This window comes from Dipodomys spectabilis, unplaced genomic scaffold, assembly GCF_019054845.1.
Source record: "Dipodomys spectabilis isolate Male_0828 unplaced genomic scaffold, ASM1905484v1 ptg000019l, whole genome shotgun sequence".
NCBI classification, from domain to species: Eukaryota; Metazoa; Chordata; class Mammalia; order Rodentia; family Heteromyidae; genus Dipodomys; species Dipodomys spectabilis.
Genome location: NW_024870696.1, coordinates 27,759,825 through 27,773,603, shown reverse-complemented (window position 1 = coordinate 27,773,603; position 13,779 = coordinate 27,759,825). Strand labels below are relative to the sequence as shown.

At 46.8% G+C, this 13,779-nt stretch overlaps 1 protein-coding gene across 2 annotated transcripts in view; it reads right to left on the bottom strand.

The window, feature by feature from the left end:
* Positions 1-4,367: 4,367 nt before the first annotated feature.
* The window catches only part of Dnm3 (dynamin 3), a 448,226-nt gene continuing 438,814 nt past the window's right edge, over positions 4,368-13,779 (bottom strand). For both annotated transcript variants that reach the window (XM_042674266.1, XM_042674267.1), the window contains one exon: positions 4,368-4,510. In XM_042674266.1, the coding sequence (XP_042530200.1) occupies positions 4,474-4,510 (37 nt within the window). In that variant the 3' untranslated portion in view covers positions 4,368-4,473. The remainder of the gene's footprint in view (positions 4,511-13,779) is intronic.

Here is a 13,779-nt window from a genome sequence, read left to right as displayed (position 1 = left end):
ACGAGTTTGATAAGCCCACACTGAGCAAATCCAGCTCTCTACACAAAGTGCAAACTGGCTTATTTGAAATTCGCCACCTCGGTGCTGAAGCTATTAATAAGGTGATCATTTGACACATCCTTAGTCTATCCAATCTCCAAGTATCCTGAACTCTCTCATAGCTGCTCTCTCCTCATTCCCCCGTAACGTCCTCCTCCATCTCATCTTCACCTGGCTCCTTGCCTCCAAGCCTCCCGAGAACATGGAATCTACCAGAAAAGATCCTCAAAGAATCTCCGCCCTCACCTCTGCTGTCCCCACTCTGCCTTGCCCGTGTTCTGAGAACTGTGGCTGCCCTGCCCTTCCGGCCCGTCCTCAGCCTGCCCACCCACTCACAGGTGCCAAGCCACTTCCCTCACACAGAACCCAGCACTCGAACCTGCCGTGTGCACGCATGTGCACACACATGCACACGCCCTTTTCACATGCTAAACAACCAGATCCTTGAGGCCTCGGGCAGCTTTTGTGTGTGTTGCTGAGAGTAATCTTTGTCTTTAAAAAAGAAGGCAGACAGACAGAAAGGAACTGTCTCGTGGCTCTAGCTTGCTCTGAAAGGAGATTCAGAAGGAAATAAAGCCTGGCTGGTTTTGGCAGTGTTGCGGGGCTTTGGACGGCGCTTTCTTAGCAGCTGTAGGGAGAGGCCGGGCTCCCCTCTGACTTCCGGGCTCCTCCGTGCGGCTCCTGGGCTCTGCTGAGGTTCTCTTCGTGCTTGTCGGCGACTCACTCTCCTGGATTTCACTCGGATGGAAAGGGCCATGAAGTTGGATGAAAGACGGAGTGTGGAAGTAGCAGCGTGGATTCCTGACCCGTCCAGAAGCAGGCAGCGCCTCACATTGTGGTCTGATCGTGGTGTGCCCACAGTTTCGTTGTTTAACAGTAACTTGTGCCGGGTTAAGACGGTGGCAGGGGCTCGCGTCTTTTTAACGGGAACTTTTATGAGGCACGTTCACTCATGAGGACTTTTAGTCGCACACCTAATATGGAGTTAGCAAGTGAACGTGGGCTGCCAAGTGCACACGTTTTCAAACCTGGGGACACAGAGTACTGAGGTTCACCTGCTCCAAACCCATGAGCTCCCCTCCGCTGCTCAGCAAGCAGCTGCTACTCACTCACCGTTGTGTTATGGTTTAGATTTGAGATGTTTCCTACACACTTCCTTGTGGAGGCTTGCTTTCCATGGCCGGTAGAAAGTACTCTACCACATAGGCGCAGCTGGGTTCCAGTAGCTTGGGGCTGTAACCCTGACTATTCGGGAGGCTGAGATGTGAGGATCATGGTTGAAGCCACCCTGGGAGGCTAAGGAAGACTTTCATCTCCAATTAACCGCCAAAACGCTGGAAGTGGCGCTGTGGCTCCCGTGGTAGAGCGCCAGCCTTGAGCACAACAGCGCAGGGACAGTGCCCAGGCCCTGAGTTCAAGCCCCATAGTGGTTAAAAAAGTAATTGGATCCTGAGGCCTTAACCAAATTGAGGGAGTCATCCTTTGACAGAGCTGTGCCATATGGGAGGTGGGGTAGACCGAAGTGGGGGCACTGGGAAGGCGTTTCTTGTGTTCTTGCTCCTTGCTTCTTCCTCCCTCCCCTCCTTCCTTCCCTCCTTCTCTGCTTCCAGGAAGAACCAGCCGTAACAATCGGCCTCATCTCCTGTCCCAAGTAATGGGTCCAGTTGCTCACGGACTGAAGTCCCTGGACTGTGAGCTGAAACCAGTCCTTCCTCTCTAAAGATTTTTTTTTTCACTTTGACACTTGTCACAATGATCAGTCAACGAATACACTCTGCCTAGCTTTTAGGGTGTCTGTTGAAACACCCCTTAATGGTATGTACGGGTAGTCTCCAAAACGTACAGACGTTTGTTTACCTGTGAAACCTGCAAGGAAAGGGTTAAGCGTCATCGACTCCTACCTTCAGTAGTCTTCTTTCCATCTCTTAGGCGTTCTGGATTTTTCTAGCTGTCGGCTAGGCAACTGTCGTTCCCCTTTGCTACCAGTAGAAGACAGCTGCAGAGCAACTTCTGAACCCCAAGCCTCTGGCTCAGGATGAAAAGTAGGTTCGCAGACCCTGTCACAGCCTGTGACTGATATGTCCCTTTTCAACCCACACTCAGGTGACTTAGCATTATGACCCAATATTCCATTAGGAATGAAGAGTTCGGGTTTTGATTGTTTCTTCATCAGAAGTCACAATTCCTGTGTTCTGCCACATTCGCTTAGGTTGGGACAAGTGGGTAATGGGGTTCTAGAACTGAAGCAGCTCGGTAACAATCGGCTCCAGAAAGATTGACCTTGGGGAGGTGGGGTGAGTCATCTGGGAACACCTTATCTGTTGCATTGGGGATACTAATCTGGGCGCTGAGCCATCCAGGAAGAATGTGGGTTTGGACTGAGCTCCTGGGAAGGGCACAAGACTGTGGCTGGGAGTCACTGGGCGGGACTCGGCCCGCCCAGAGGTGGGCTCTCACGGCCTGAAATTCGCACAGTGTCAAGCAAAGGCCACACGGACTGAGAAACCGGTTCACGAGGTTTGCTTGGACACTCGGTTCTTAACAGCCTTTATGGTTCAAAGCGGGGCTTTTCTTTTATAATGGGGAAGGCCTACCTACGTCTCCCATGCCCTTCCCCCCATGCCAGGGCTCAGCCAACTCTGGCAATTTAATAAGCGGAACGCCAAGTCCTGATGACTGGCTTTTTTTTACTTAGATATTTCAAGTAGAAGATGTGGCGCATGAAGCCCACAGGACAGTGTCGTGGCGCTGGTGGTTTGTCTGTCAGTGAGCATGTGCATGCGTGCTGGGCCTGGGCAGTCTCTGGGCCTCTGGTTTTGTTTAGCTTTCCTGCCCAGGCTGCTTTTGAACTGTGGTCTTCAGAGCTCAGCCTCCTGAAATAGGATTACAAGCTGAGCAGCCAGTACCCAGCTGAGTGCTACCTTTAAATCACCCTGATTTAGGCCGTGTAAACCTTCAAAACAGAAAATTCTAAATGAAATGTAAAACTACAAGAAGGTGCCACATATCTGGCAGGATTTACTGTGTTACCTCATTCATAAACACTTTATTTGGATAAATCTTTGAGGTGCTTTAAAAAAATTATGGCCTACGGGCTGGGAAGGTGGCTCAGGGTAGAGTGCTTGCTTTGCATGCATGAGGCCCTGGGTTCGATTCCTTAGCACCATATTCGCAGAAAAAGCTGTAAGTGGCGCTGTGGCTCAAGTGGTAGAGCACTCTCGCCTTGAGCTGAAGAGCTGAGGGACAGCACCCAGGCGCGTAGTTCAGGCCCCACGACCGACAAAAATAAGTAAACAAATAAAGGCCTAAAACTTCAAGGCTGGGCACTAGTGGCTCATGCCTCTAATCTGGAAGCTTGTGATTCAAAGCCAGCCTGGGTAGAAAAGTTCATGAGACTCCATCTCAGCCAATAGCTAGTTGGAAGCATGGGTCAAGTAGCCAAGCGCAAGACAAATGAACATGAGGTTTATCAACCAAACAACCAAAAAATCCCAACTTCATCTTCAGTCATCACTTGAAGACTGAGATACATTTTATTTTTCTCTCAAAGTTAGTAAATATATGATAATGGAGAATCTTCTTGAGGGGCTGGAGGCATGGTTCAAGGGGCAAACACAAAGTTCTGAACATAATTCGCAGTACTAGGAAAAAAAGACATTTTTTTTGCCTTGTTGAATTCATATTTTGAACAATAGGTTTTTCCCCCCCTTGAATTTGCCAAGTAGAATAGCTATGTGAGAGGGTCCTGGTCAGGTTTCAGCCTTGAGGAAACACGGGAGCCTATGTGAAAGATAAACTAAAGCAAAAAAAAAACCAAAAAACCAGAGAGAGAGAGGGTGGGGTTGGGGCCTGGCATAAGCGGTAGTGCAAGGCCCTGAATTTAAACTCCATCACCTCCAAAATCTGAGGATTTGTGAGGTGTGCACCCACAGCTGTGAGCTGTGAGCTTACGCATTTCATCTCCTATAAAGAACAGTAAAATAATAATAATAATAATTGCTGGTGGGAATTCCTGGAGGCAGATTTTCCCTGTTCAGTGTTCTGTTTTTCCTGGACCCCAGAATTTTCTTCACTTTTCTGTTGGACAGAAATTTCAGTGGAAGATGCATTATTATTCTCTGCCAAAGAGCATCTCAAACCTGATGATCTCAGAACTCCAATCTTTTTTGAGAAAATTAAGTTCCTCAAAACACCAGATTATGTACTTTCCATCTCACCTGGCATAAAAGCCAAGTCCCCCTTTTGGTTGTCTTTGTTTAGAAAATGAAACAGCACGTTTTAATTTTTTATATAGAATAAACTTTATTTTTTATTATAGATATGGATCAAAAATAAAAGTTTTTTATGTACATATGACATATTGTGCAAACAAAAGGCTCTTAAATACCATGGAGAGACAATGTTGTTGGAAAGAAAAGGAGGTGAATGATGGGGTTAGGATGGTCTTCCTGGAACTGCAGGAGGGGGTCGCCTAGTAAAAACAAAACAAAAGAAAATAACAAAAAGAAAAACACAGATTCGGAGGAAGCAAACAATGTTTACGTTAGAAAATAAATACAAATAATAGCATGCAAAAAAATCCCACTAAAATCCAATTCAAACCAGACAAAAGAAGCAGGCAGGCATGCAGGAGAAATGAAGGAATACTATCACAGAGCAAAGTTAGTAGTTTCCAAGACATTGTATTGTCACCAGCAGCGTGCGAGACATGAGCCATTGGAGCCTCCTGAACACTCCTCCATTTCACACCATGGAATTATAAATCCTTGCAATCACGTGTGAGAGACCTCTGACTGGTACCCAGGCCCGAGCACCTTTATAAACTAGCCTATCGGACTCCTAGCCCTGGCCTTGTGACACACAGTTATTTCCAAAGACTTAAATAAGTGTTGTGAGAGCTCCATAGAGGGGAGGGTACTGATCTAGAACTCTGAAGGCTGAATTTTTTTTAAGGGTGGGAATTTTGAAGTTGTCAAGAGATCAAGTGGGAAATGCAATCATGATGTGGAAATCTTATGGAAAATGATCTGTAAATAGAGACTTGCTCCAGATGACTAGTGGTGATGTGTCTAACACCTGGCCAGGCCTCTGGGGATGGGCGGTGGGGCTCATCTGTGCTGATCTCAGGAGTTGGTAGGCTTTCTGCCCTGTTTGAGAACTAGTTTCAGCTGAAGTTCCCACTTATTCTGAAGTGGGTCCAGGACAAATAAAAGCTGATTTGCTGGATTTTTTTTTCCATATTGTGAGCTTGGCTAGGATCTGGTCAGGCCCACGGTTTGTGAAGTCAGATGTGGCAAGCAGGCAAAGAGCAGGCCAAACAAAGTTTGTCCTGTTGGTTTCACAGAAAGGCTATCTATGCTTTGATTTCCTCCTCCTAACTGGGCCAGTCAGGAGCTCCAGGAGGGACAGCAAGTCAGAGCATTGGGCGGGGCCGTACCCTACTCTCTGTGGGGCTTCACCGTGGCTACCATCCCGGTGTCCGACACACACTCGGTTCACCTCAGTCAGTGAGTGGAGCAATGAGGTCTACAAAAACAGAAAACAAAAACAAAACAAACACTTCTTTTTTTATCTTCTGAGAGAGAGGCAGAGAGAGAGAGAAGTTAATGGAGACAAAATGACCGACTTTTTTTTTTGTTTGAACTGTGGTTCAAAAAATGATGGTCTCTTCCTCTAAATCCAAGACCGATTTTTCTTCAGTGCATTTAGCTGGCTACACCAAGGAGACCGCTCCTCCGTTAAACAACCAAGCCCTTGTGATTAGTGCCTAACCTTTCTGCCGCGGGGGGCTGGCAAGTCTTTAGCTTGTGACACCCAGGTAATGGGGATCCCTGGTGTTTTCATGAAGAGAATGTCATGAAGTTTCTGTCAGGCTCAAGGAGATTTGTCACCTGCCCAGTAAACCAGCTATTTGGGGTTCTGAAGGGGCTTTAGAACACGTTAATGACCTCAGCCGGGTGGGGGCGGGGCCATCAAGCGGAGGGGACTCTGTGAACGTGAGCCAAAGCGCTTTCCCCTGGGAGCTGGCTTGGTGTTCTAATCCAGCAACAGAATCTGAAACTTTTATGTCTCGAAATGCATTTGCTGCAAACATCAGGGCGACCTCCCATCAGACAGTTCCTTCTTCTCGTCTCTACTTAGCTTGGACTTAACTTTCCAAACGATGTTAGAATGGATTAGTTAGTTCCACCACGGATCCCAGCAGTCTGGGCTTTTGAAATTGTTTTCTTCCCCCCAAATGCCGCATGTTATTAACTGATCACACTGCAGTTTTTATTTACCTTTTTGTGCTAGTACTGGGGCTTGAACTCAGGGCTTGAGAGCTATGCTTCAGCTTTTTCCCTCAAGGCTAGTGCTCTACCACTTGAGCCACAGCCCTACTTCCAGATTTTTGGTGGTTAATTGGCAACAAGAGACTTCCAGGCTACCCTGCCTAGCAGGCTTCCAACTGTGATCCTCAGATCTCAGCCTCCGAAGCAGCTAGGATGACAGGTGTGAGTCACCGGCGCCTGGCAGCATTATATTGGAGCTTTTTACACGCACAACTACAAAGGTACATCATGCTGTTACTCCACTATAAAAGTTGGAATGCCGAGTTGCTAATGAATTCACCAGACAAGCAAGTCTACCTAATGTAGATTATAATTTCAGGTTACATTTTCCCAAACTTTCTGAAAAATAACTTTATAAGTTGCTTGCCCCAAATACTAAGGTAAAGAGACAGGAAACTCTTCACATGGATCATGCGAATTGTCTGTAACTTGATTATTAATAAGAATGGTGAATGACCCCCATTTTCTTGGTTCTGTCTCAGTGCTGCAGTTTATCCGACGGGGACATTCTTCTGGAAAGATCCCTGGAAAGGATTTCCTGATAGCTTTGTTCCCTTCCGTGAGAATCTCACAAAACATTATTTGCTTGCTTGCTTTGTGTATCACTTTAGGTAATGAGATATCCCAGAGCCGAGGCTTGGTAAGGTCTTCTAACTTACACTCTGCTGATCTTAGTTCGAAAGCACCCTGCTTCCCTTCCATCACAAAAAGCTGATGAAGGAAATGCAGTCAATTCAACAGAGCTCTGTTTTGGAGAATGGCAGAAAGGAAGTAGGAAATAATCTGAGTCTGACGCCAGGGGGTCCGACGCCAGGTTCACTAACACTTGCGGTGTTTGTCTCTTATTGCCTCCTTTATACCTCCTGGACCTCCTGTCCAAGGATCCGGGTGCTGCTTCAAAGCCCAGTGCTCCCAGGGGACTGTCCTAAAACAGGAACTCTTACTACTCGTGTGTGTGTGTGTGTGTGTGTGTGTGTGTGTGTGTGTGTGTGTGTGTGTGTGTGTGTGAAATGGAATTACGGCTGTGCTTCTAGCCAGTATCTTTGCACGTGTTCTAATTGTGAGATGGCCATGGTGGAAGAGCAACATGCAAATGACTGGAAACACGGCAATCCCGGCCGCGTCCGCGATGAACACAGGGCAAGTTTGATTCACCCACACATTAGATGCATTGCTGGGTGACACTGAAAGGTTACAGCAGAAACACTAGGATGTCGCGCTGATATCTGCACGGAGGGGAGAGTTGTTCTAATAACATGAATGAAAACTGGACAGTTAAAACCCTTTGCTGACCCCTTTACAAGAAAGTTCTTAACACCCTCCCCCACCAACCTCCCCCCGCCAACCTCTTGCTTGTGGTAATTCTCCTTACACATGACTCAGACGCTATTACTAACACTGCGAATCATGCAGTTGGTAGGAAAGCGAGTCACAGCACGGCCCTCACGTGGAATTTCAGGGGAAAGGGTCCTTCGACGGTGTGGGAGCATATGCGTACACCATGGAACACACACAGGTAGGACAATGCAGAGACGGAGGAGGAGATGGGAACAGGACAGAGAGCATGAACACAGTTACTTTCTGATCATGGAAGGGTATCAGTGTCTTCCTCTCATCTCTCTCTTGCCTTCTGTATCTGGATAGCACAGTCTGGGATTATGTGTATTCATGAGGGCCATTGTCAAGAGAGGTCTGACTGTCTGGAAACCCAATTAGGGCAAGGAAACTCAGGGCAGGATGTGTGTCTATTGAGCATTCACTCACGTTTGATACTAGAGGAACGTAAAGGGGAGCGTTGCCCCTTAACGAGAGAGCACGTATCTGGGTGGGTGGGCAGCTAAGCTTTCTAAGAAATGCCTTCGGGTGGCCCACCATCTGGGGGCACAGCGTTCCTTCTCCTACTTTTAGGGTATTTTACAAGCATTTCCTTTCCAAGCTGTCTCGGTGCACTTGGCATGTCCCATAGACTGTCCCGTCCAATCATCTAGGAACCAGGTTTTTGTCCCTTTTCAATCTATTCCGACCATTCCTTCAAACTGGGAGGAACTATTCTATTCTCTTTTCTTTGAATTGTCTGATTTTCTCCTTTAAAAATCTTCTTGCCAAACCGGGTGCTGGTGGCTCACGCCTGTCATCCTAGCTACTCCAGGAGACTGAGATCTGAGGATTGTGGTTCAAAGCCAGCCCAGGCAGGAAAGGCTGCGAGACTCTTATCTCCAGTTAACCACCAGAAAACCGGAGTGGCACTGTGGCGCAGAGTGGTAGAGTGCCTTGAGCTGAAGAGCTGAGGGACAGCACCCAGGCCAGAGTTCAAGCCCCATGACCGACCAAAAAAACAAAAAATCTTCTGGCCAACTATGGTGGGTCACGCCTGCAATCTTAACAACCAGGGGCTGGGATGGAGTCTGGGATGGGGTCCAGGATGGGGTCCGGGATGGAGGCTGGGATGGGGTCCAGGATGGGGTCTTGGATGGGGTCCAGGATGGGGTCTTGGATGGGGTCCGGGATGGGGGCTGAGATGGGGGCTGGGATGAGGTCTTGGATGGGGTCCGGGATGGGGTCCGGGATGGGGGCTGGGATGGGGGCTGGGATGAGGTCTTGGATGGGGTCTTGGATGGGGGCTGGGATGAGGTCTTGGATGGGGTCTTGGATGGGGGCTGGGATGAGGTCTTGGATGGGGTCTTGGATGGGGTCCGGGATGGGGTCCGGGATGGGGGCTGGGATGAGGTCTTGGATGGGGTCTTGGATGGGGGCTGGGATGGGGGCTGGGATGAGGTCTTGGATGGGGTCTTGGATGGGGTCCGGGATGGGGGCTGGGATGAGGTCTTGGATGGGGTCTTGGATGGGGTCCGGGATGGGGACTGGGATGAGGTCTTGGATGGGGTCCGGGATGGGGTCCGGGATGGGGGCTGGGATGAGGTCTTGGATGGGGGCTGGGATGAGGTCTTGGATGGGGTCCGGGATGGGGGCTGGGATAGGGGTTCAGAGCAGGTGGGGCAAAGAGTTCATAAGACCTTATCTCAACGGGTAAAAGCTTAGCACAGTAGAACGGGCAGGTAATCGCAGGAAGCATACGTGGAAGGACTGGGGACTGAGCCAGATTAGGAAAAACAAGTGAGACCCTATTGGAAAAACGAGAGCAGGAGGCATGGGGATGAGGCGCCTCCGCGCCAGCTCAAGGCCCGGTTCAAACCTCCCGCCCCAAACACACCTTCCTCTTCAACGACAGACACGCACAATGCGACCAGTCTCTCTATTTGGTAAGTTCAGACCACGTTGAGCAAAATAAGTATAAAAATGTAAAACTCTCAGGTTTTAGGTTCAGATATATACAAACAAGAATGAGGAAATGGGAGGGGTCCTTCAAATGTTATAATTTATTTCAGGTTCAGAAATACAATTTCACATTTTCACAACAGGCCCATGTGACCTTCAGGAACGACGCAAGTTTTAGGAATTTGCTTCATTTCCATTCAGAAAGCCCATAGGTCACCATTAAGAGCGCCCCAAAGTGCCCGGACAGCAGGTGGTGGCCGGCTCACAGCAATCACAGTCCACACAGAAAACAAGAGTCGGCTTTGTACACAATTCCTTCATACAAAGGCAAAAAACAGAATTTGATTCAGAACAGGGGGGAAAAGGCAAGGTAGACAAGGGAGCAGGAGGAACGCTATGCTTCGGGGAGAAATCACGGAGTGACGGTGGGCTGTGAGGCGGAGAGAAACGGCTTTTACAGTCGGAGAGCCGCCGACCCGAGAGAGTGGAGTAGGTTTGTCACAGTTTTAAACACGTTCTATAAGGAGCCAAGCTGAGGAAACTGAAAGGTAAAGATGAAAAAGAAGGGGTTCCTGGGCTGCGCCTTGTGTGGAGCCTGAACCAGAGCCGCGGGAGATCTCAGCGCGACACCGGCGTGGCCAGGTCTCGAGATGCGCCGGAGGCTCCCTTCCTTGAGCTCTGTCTCGCTGGCTCACTCGCACACTGGTACAGGTGTGCGCGCACACACAAGTAGCAAGGCATACACTCCAAAAAATATTCCTAGGGTTTCACGTACAAAACACCACACGGTTTTAAACGTATCACCTTGACAAGACGGCTGAACTACCTAGAAAACATGAAAGAGCTCTGGAGACAGGTCTGCGCGACCTGGTGAGCTACGCATTCCTGCTCTACCACATCCAACTCTGAGCTCCCTGCGAGGAGTCCTCGAGGTGGGAGATGGTGGGAGACTCATGGCTTGATCTCGCTGAGTACAATAGTTCAGAGACTTACTATTTGGGCTTTATTCTTAATTCTAAGGAGATTCCTGTCAATGCCAAATAACTATAGCCTTTGTCAAATAAAAAATTTACCCAAGAAAGTGGAAAAGCTACCTCTAGGAAGTAACTTCTCTTTTGCATCATCAGAAACTTTACTCAGAAATAGCTACTACTTTTATTACATTGCTGAGTACATCTTTTTTTTTTTTTTTTTTTTTTGCATTTACTGTAGAGAGAAATTACTATATAGAACAACTTGGCTGTTTGTAAGAGTCAGCTCAGCAATCCAAAAATAATTTATAATTCTAAATAGCATCTCAAAGGCCGGCTTACAGATCTTAGACATCTTATCAAACTACCAAACAGTTCCTTCTGTGGATTTCAGTACAAATGCTGTGGACATTATCTGTGGTCATGGTTATTATGAGCATTATGCTTCTCAGAGTGAGTGCAGTCTAGAAGTAGGAAAGGTTGTATACCACATGTACATCATGAGCGTGAACCACCCACGGTTATCATGTGTGATGGCAGATCCTCCCAAGTTATCTCTTGTATTAGTAAGGTTTAAAAACGTCTTCATGCTCACACTCACAGACATGCTGAGCATGTTTACGTAGATATCTACACCGACACACACACATAATATGTATGTATGTGTACACACAGTGCACACACAACCCCACTCATGCTTGTGGCTTTGCTGGGGTTTGAACTCAGGACCTTGCACTTGATAGGCAGGTGCTTTTACGGCTGAGCTATACTTCTAGCCCTATGCGTGTGGCATAATACACTAAGGGACACAAAATACACACACTTACAGCAACGAATTTACTGTGTATATGCTGTGTACATAGAGCCATGCATAGCAAACGTGTTGTCACAGGAAACATCAGCATTCATCACATACTGGTATTAGGTCCCATTCATATGTTTTGACCTATTATGGCTGTAGTCTATCCTAAATAGTCACAGTGTTAACCTAGTGACTAGTTTTTAATCCTAACTTCAGAAGGTTTATCAATGCATCACAGGAACTGGTTTTATTATGATGATTTGGGATAGAATGAGTTTTATCTGCTAATAATCAGACTTACTGCTCTTCTATGTTACAACACACATCTAAAAGCAAGATTTGGAAGGATATTCTTGGCAGGTGATTTTAGAAATGCAATATGCCTGTTCTAAATCAATGCTATTTCTGTAATCTGTCCACAATTGAGGAAGTGGTTATTCCAATTAATCAATGTTCATGCAAGATTTAGCATGTGCCAACAAAACTAGATTTACTTGTCCAGCACGTAGCGTTTAATTGTCCATAATCCTAAAAACACTGATGTTTTTGTTCTTGACAAGACAGAGTTCTATCGACTGTGTGGGCAGCGCCGGAGCTACCAGCTGCAGGGAGGTGGCCATGAGATCAACGCGTTCTTCACGCTGCGGCTGCGTTCCCATCCCGGGGCAGCTGCACGGCCCCTCACACTGGCCCTCCGTTTCCACAGACGAGCACAGGGCACCACAGCAAGCTGAGAACCGTGCGCAAGGCCAGAGCTCCGCGAGAGGCTGGGTTCTCTCAGACTCCTCCTGGGAGTTTGACACACAACAAAAATGTGCCCGAAAGGGGAGACAATTGGGAGAGGGCATCTGCAGGAATGTAATCAGAAAGCAAAAGCCCAGGACGACAAACACCAACACCATTGTTTATGACTGCCTACAGATCAGAGGGAAGAAAGCAGTGGGGAAAAGCAAGGAAATCTCCAGTGTTCTTTGACATTGGTTTGTGTGATCAGAGAACACAGCAGTGGTGTCCACAATAGCTTTGTTTCACAGAAGGAAATTTCAGAAATACAGCAAAATACGAAACCACCATTAGCACAAAGCCAAACTCTGAGCTATGCAATTTGTGAGCTGCCTGCGTTAGCGTTCGAAGGGAGCAGGGGAGGGAGCCTAGACCGAGGCCGTCTCATGAAAAGTGCTCGCAGCAGACTGCTTGCTCTACTGTGAATGGCTACTTAACATCTCCCACTCAGCTGTGACACTGTTTTCAAAATACAGTGTGTGTTTTATGCATTGGCTTCATTCACAAACAGTTACTTTTTTTCCCATTGAAGACACAATACAAGAAGACTTAAGAGTAGTAATGTTCTTTCTACAATCCCTTTTAACTTTAAAAGTGAAATACCCTTTTTGGAAACCATATATTCTCCGACTTTTGCCAAGAATAAGTGGCTAGCTGTGACCTTTGGACGGGTTCAACACAATGCCATTCCACTGGCAAGCTCTCTTTTAATAATGGCTGAAAGTCTTTACTTCGTGCTTTATGGGTATCTGCTTTGGGTATAAACTACACAGGAAATTAAAGATAGGTTAACCTACAAATCATGTTTGCTGCTCTCAAAGGGAGACATTGCACTTAGTAAAACCTGATTTACTTCTGTGGAATATGAAATAAATGTCAGGTGACCCCACGATTCAGTGGAAGCCTTGCTCTGCTGTCTGGGAACAGTTAGCAGACAAAATCCCATTTGGCTTCAGGCTGTTTCCTACATGTTAATCATTTGGCCCTAGGTAGTTCAAAACTTAGCTCATGCCTGAACTATTAACCTCTGGGTGAAACTGTCCTTTTAAATTATAGAAATGTCAGAAATTGCAAATTTGCTTTAGCTCTCAGTAAGATAGGCACTTTGAAGTGCTACCTCTTTAAAGACAGGAGCAGGCTGTTGAGCCATAGTGTGATGGACTGGCTTCTTTAGATCATAGAAGTCATTCTTCCAGTTAGTATCATATAAGTATCTTAATAGTACATTTGAAGATTAAAGAGAGCCTACAATGGATCGAGACATACACCAAACCCACTTTGGTGTGTGTGTGTGTGTTTTACAAGGAAATAATACCAGGGAATCATGGGTTAACATGGAAAGAATTTTTTCTTTAAAAATGTTAGTGACAAGAATAAATGGGAATTAGTATGAAAGTATAGTTAGCCATATCAAAAGTTAGATCAACTGGGAAAAGTAAAGTTTCCCTGTCATCCTTCACTTTAACCAACCAGGAGTTGAACATAGAAGGGAATAAAGAGGTTATACTTTTCAGACATTTTTACATATGTGACATTTTGCTGCTTCTTTGAACTTTAGTCAAATCTACTGACTTGT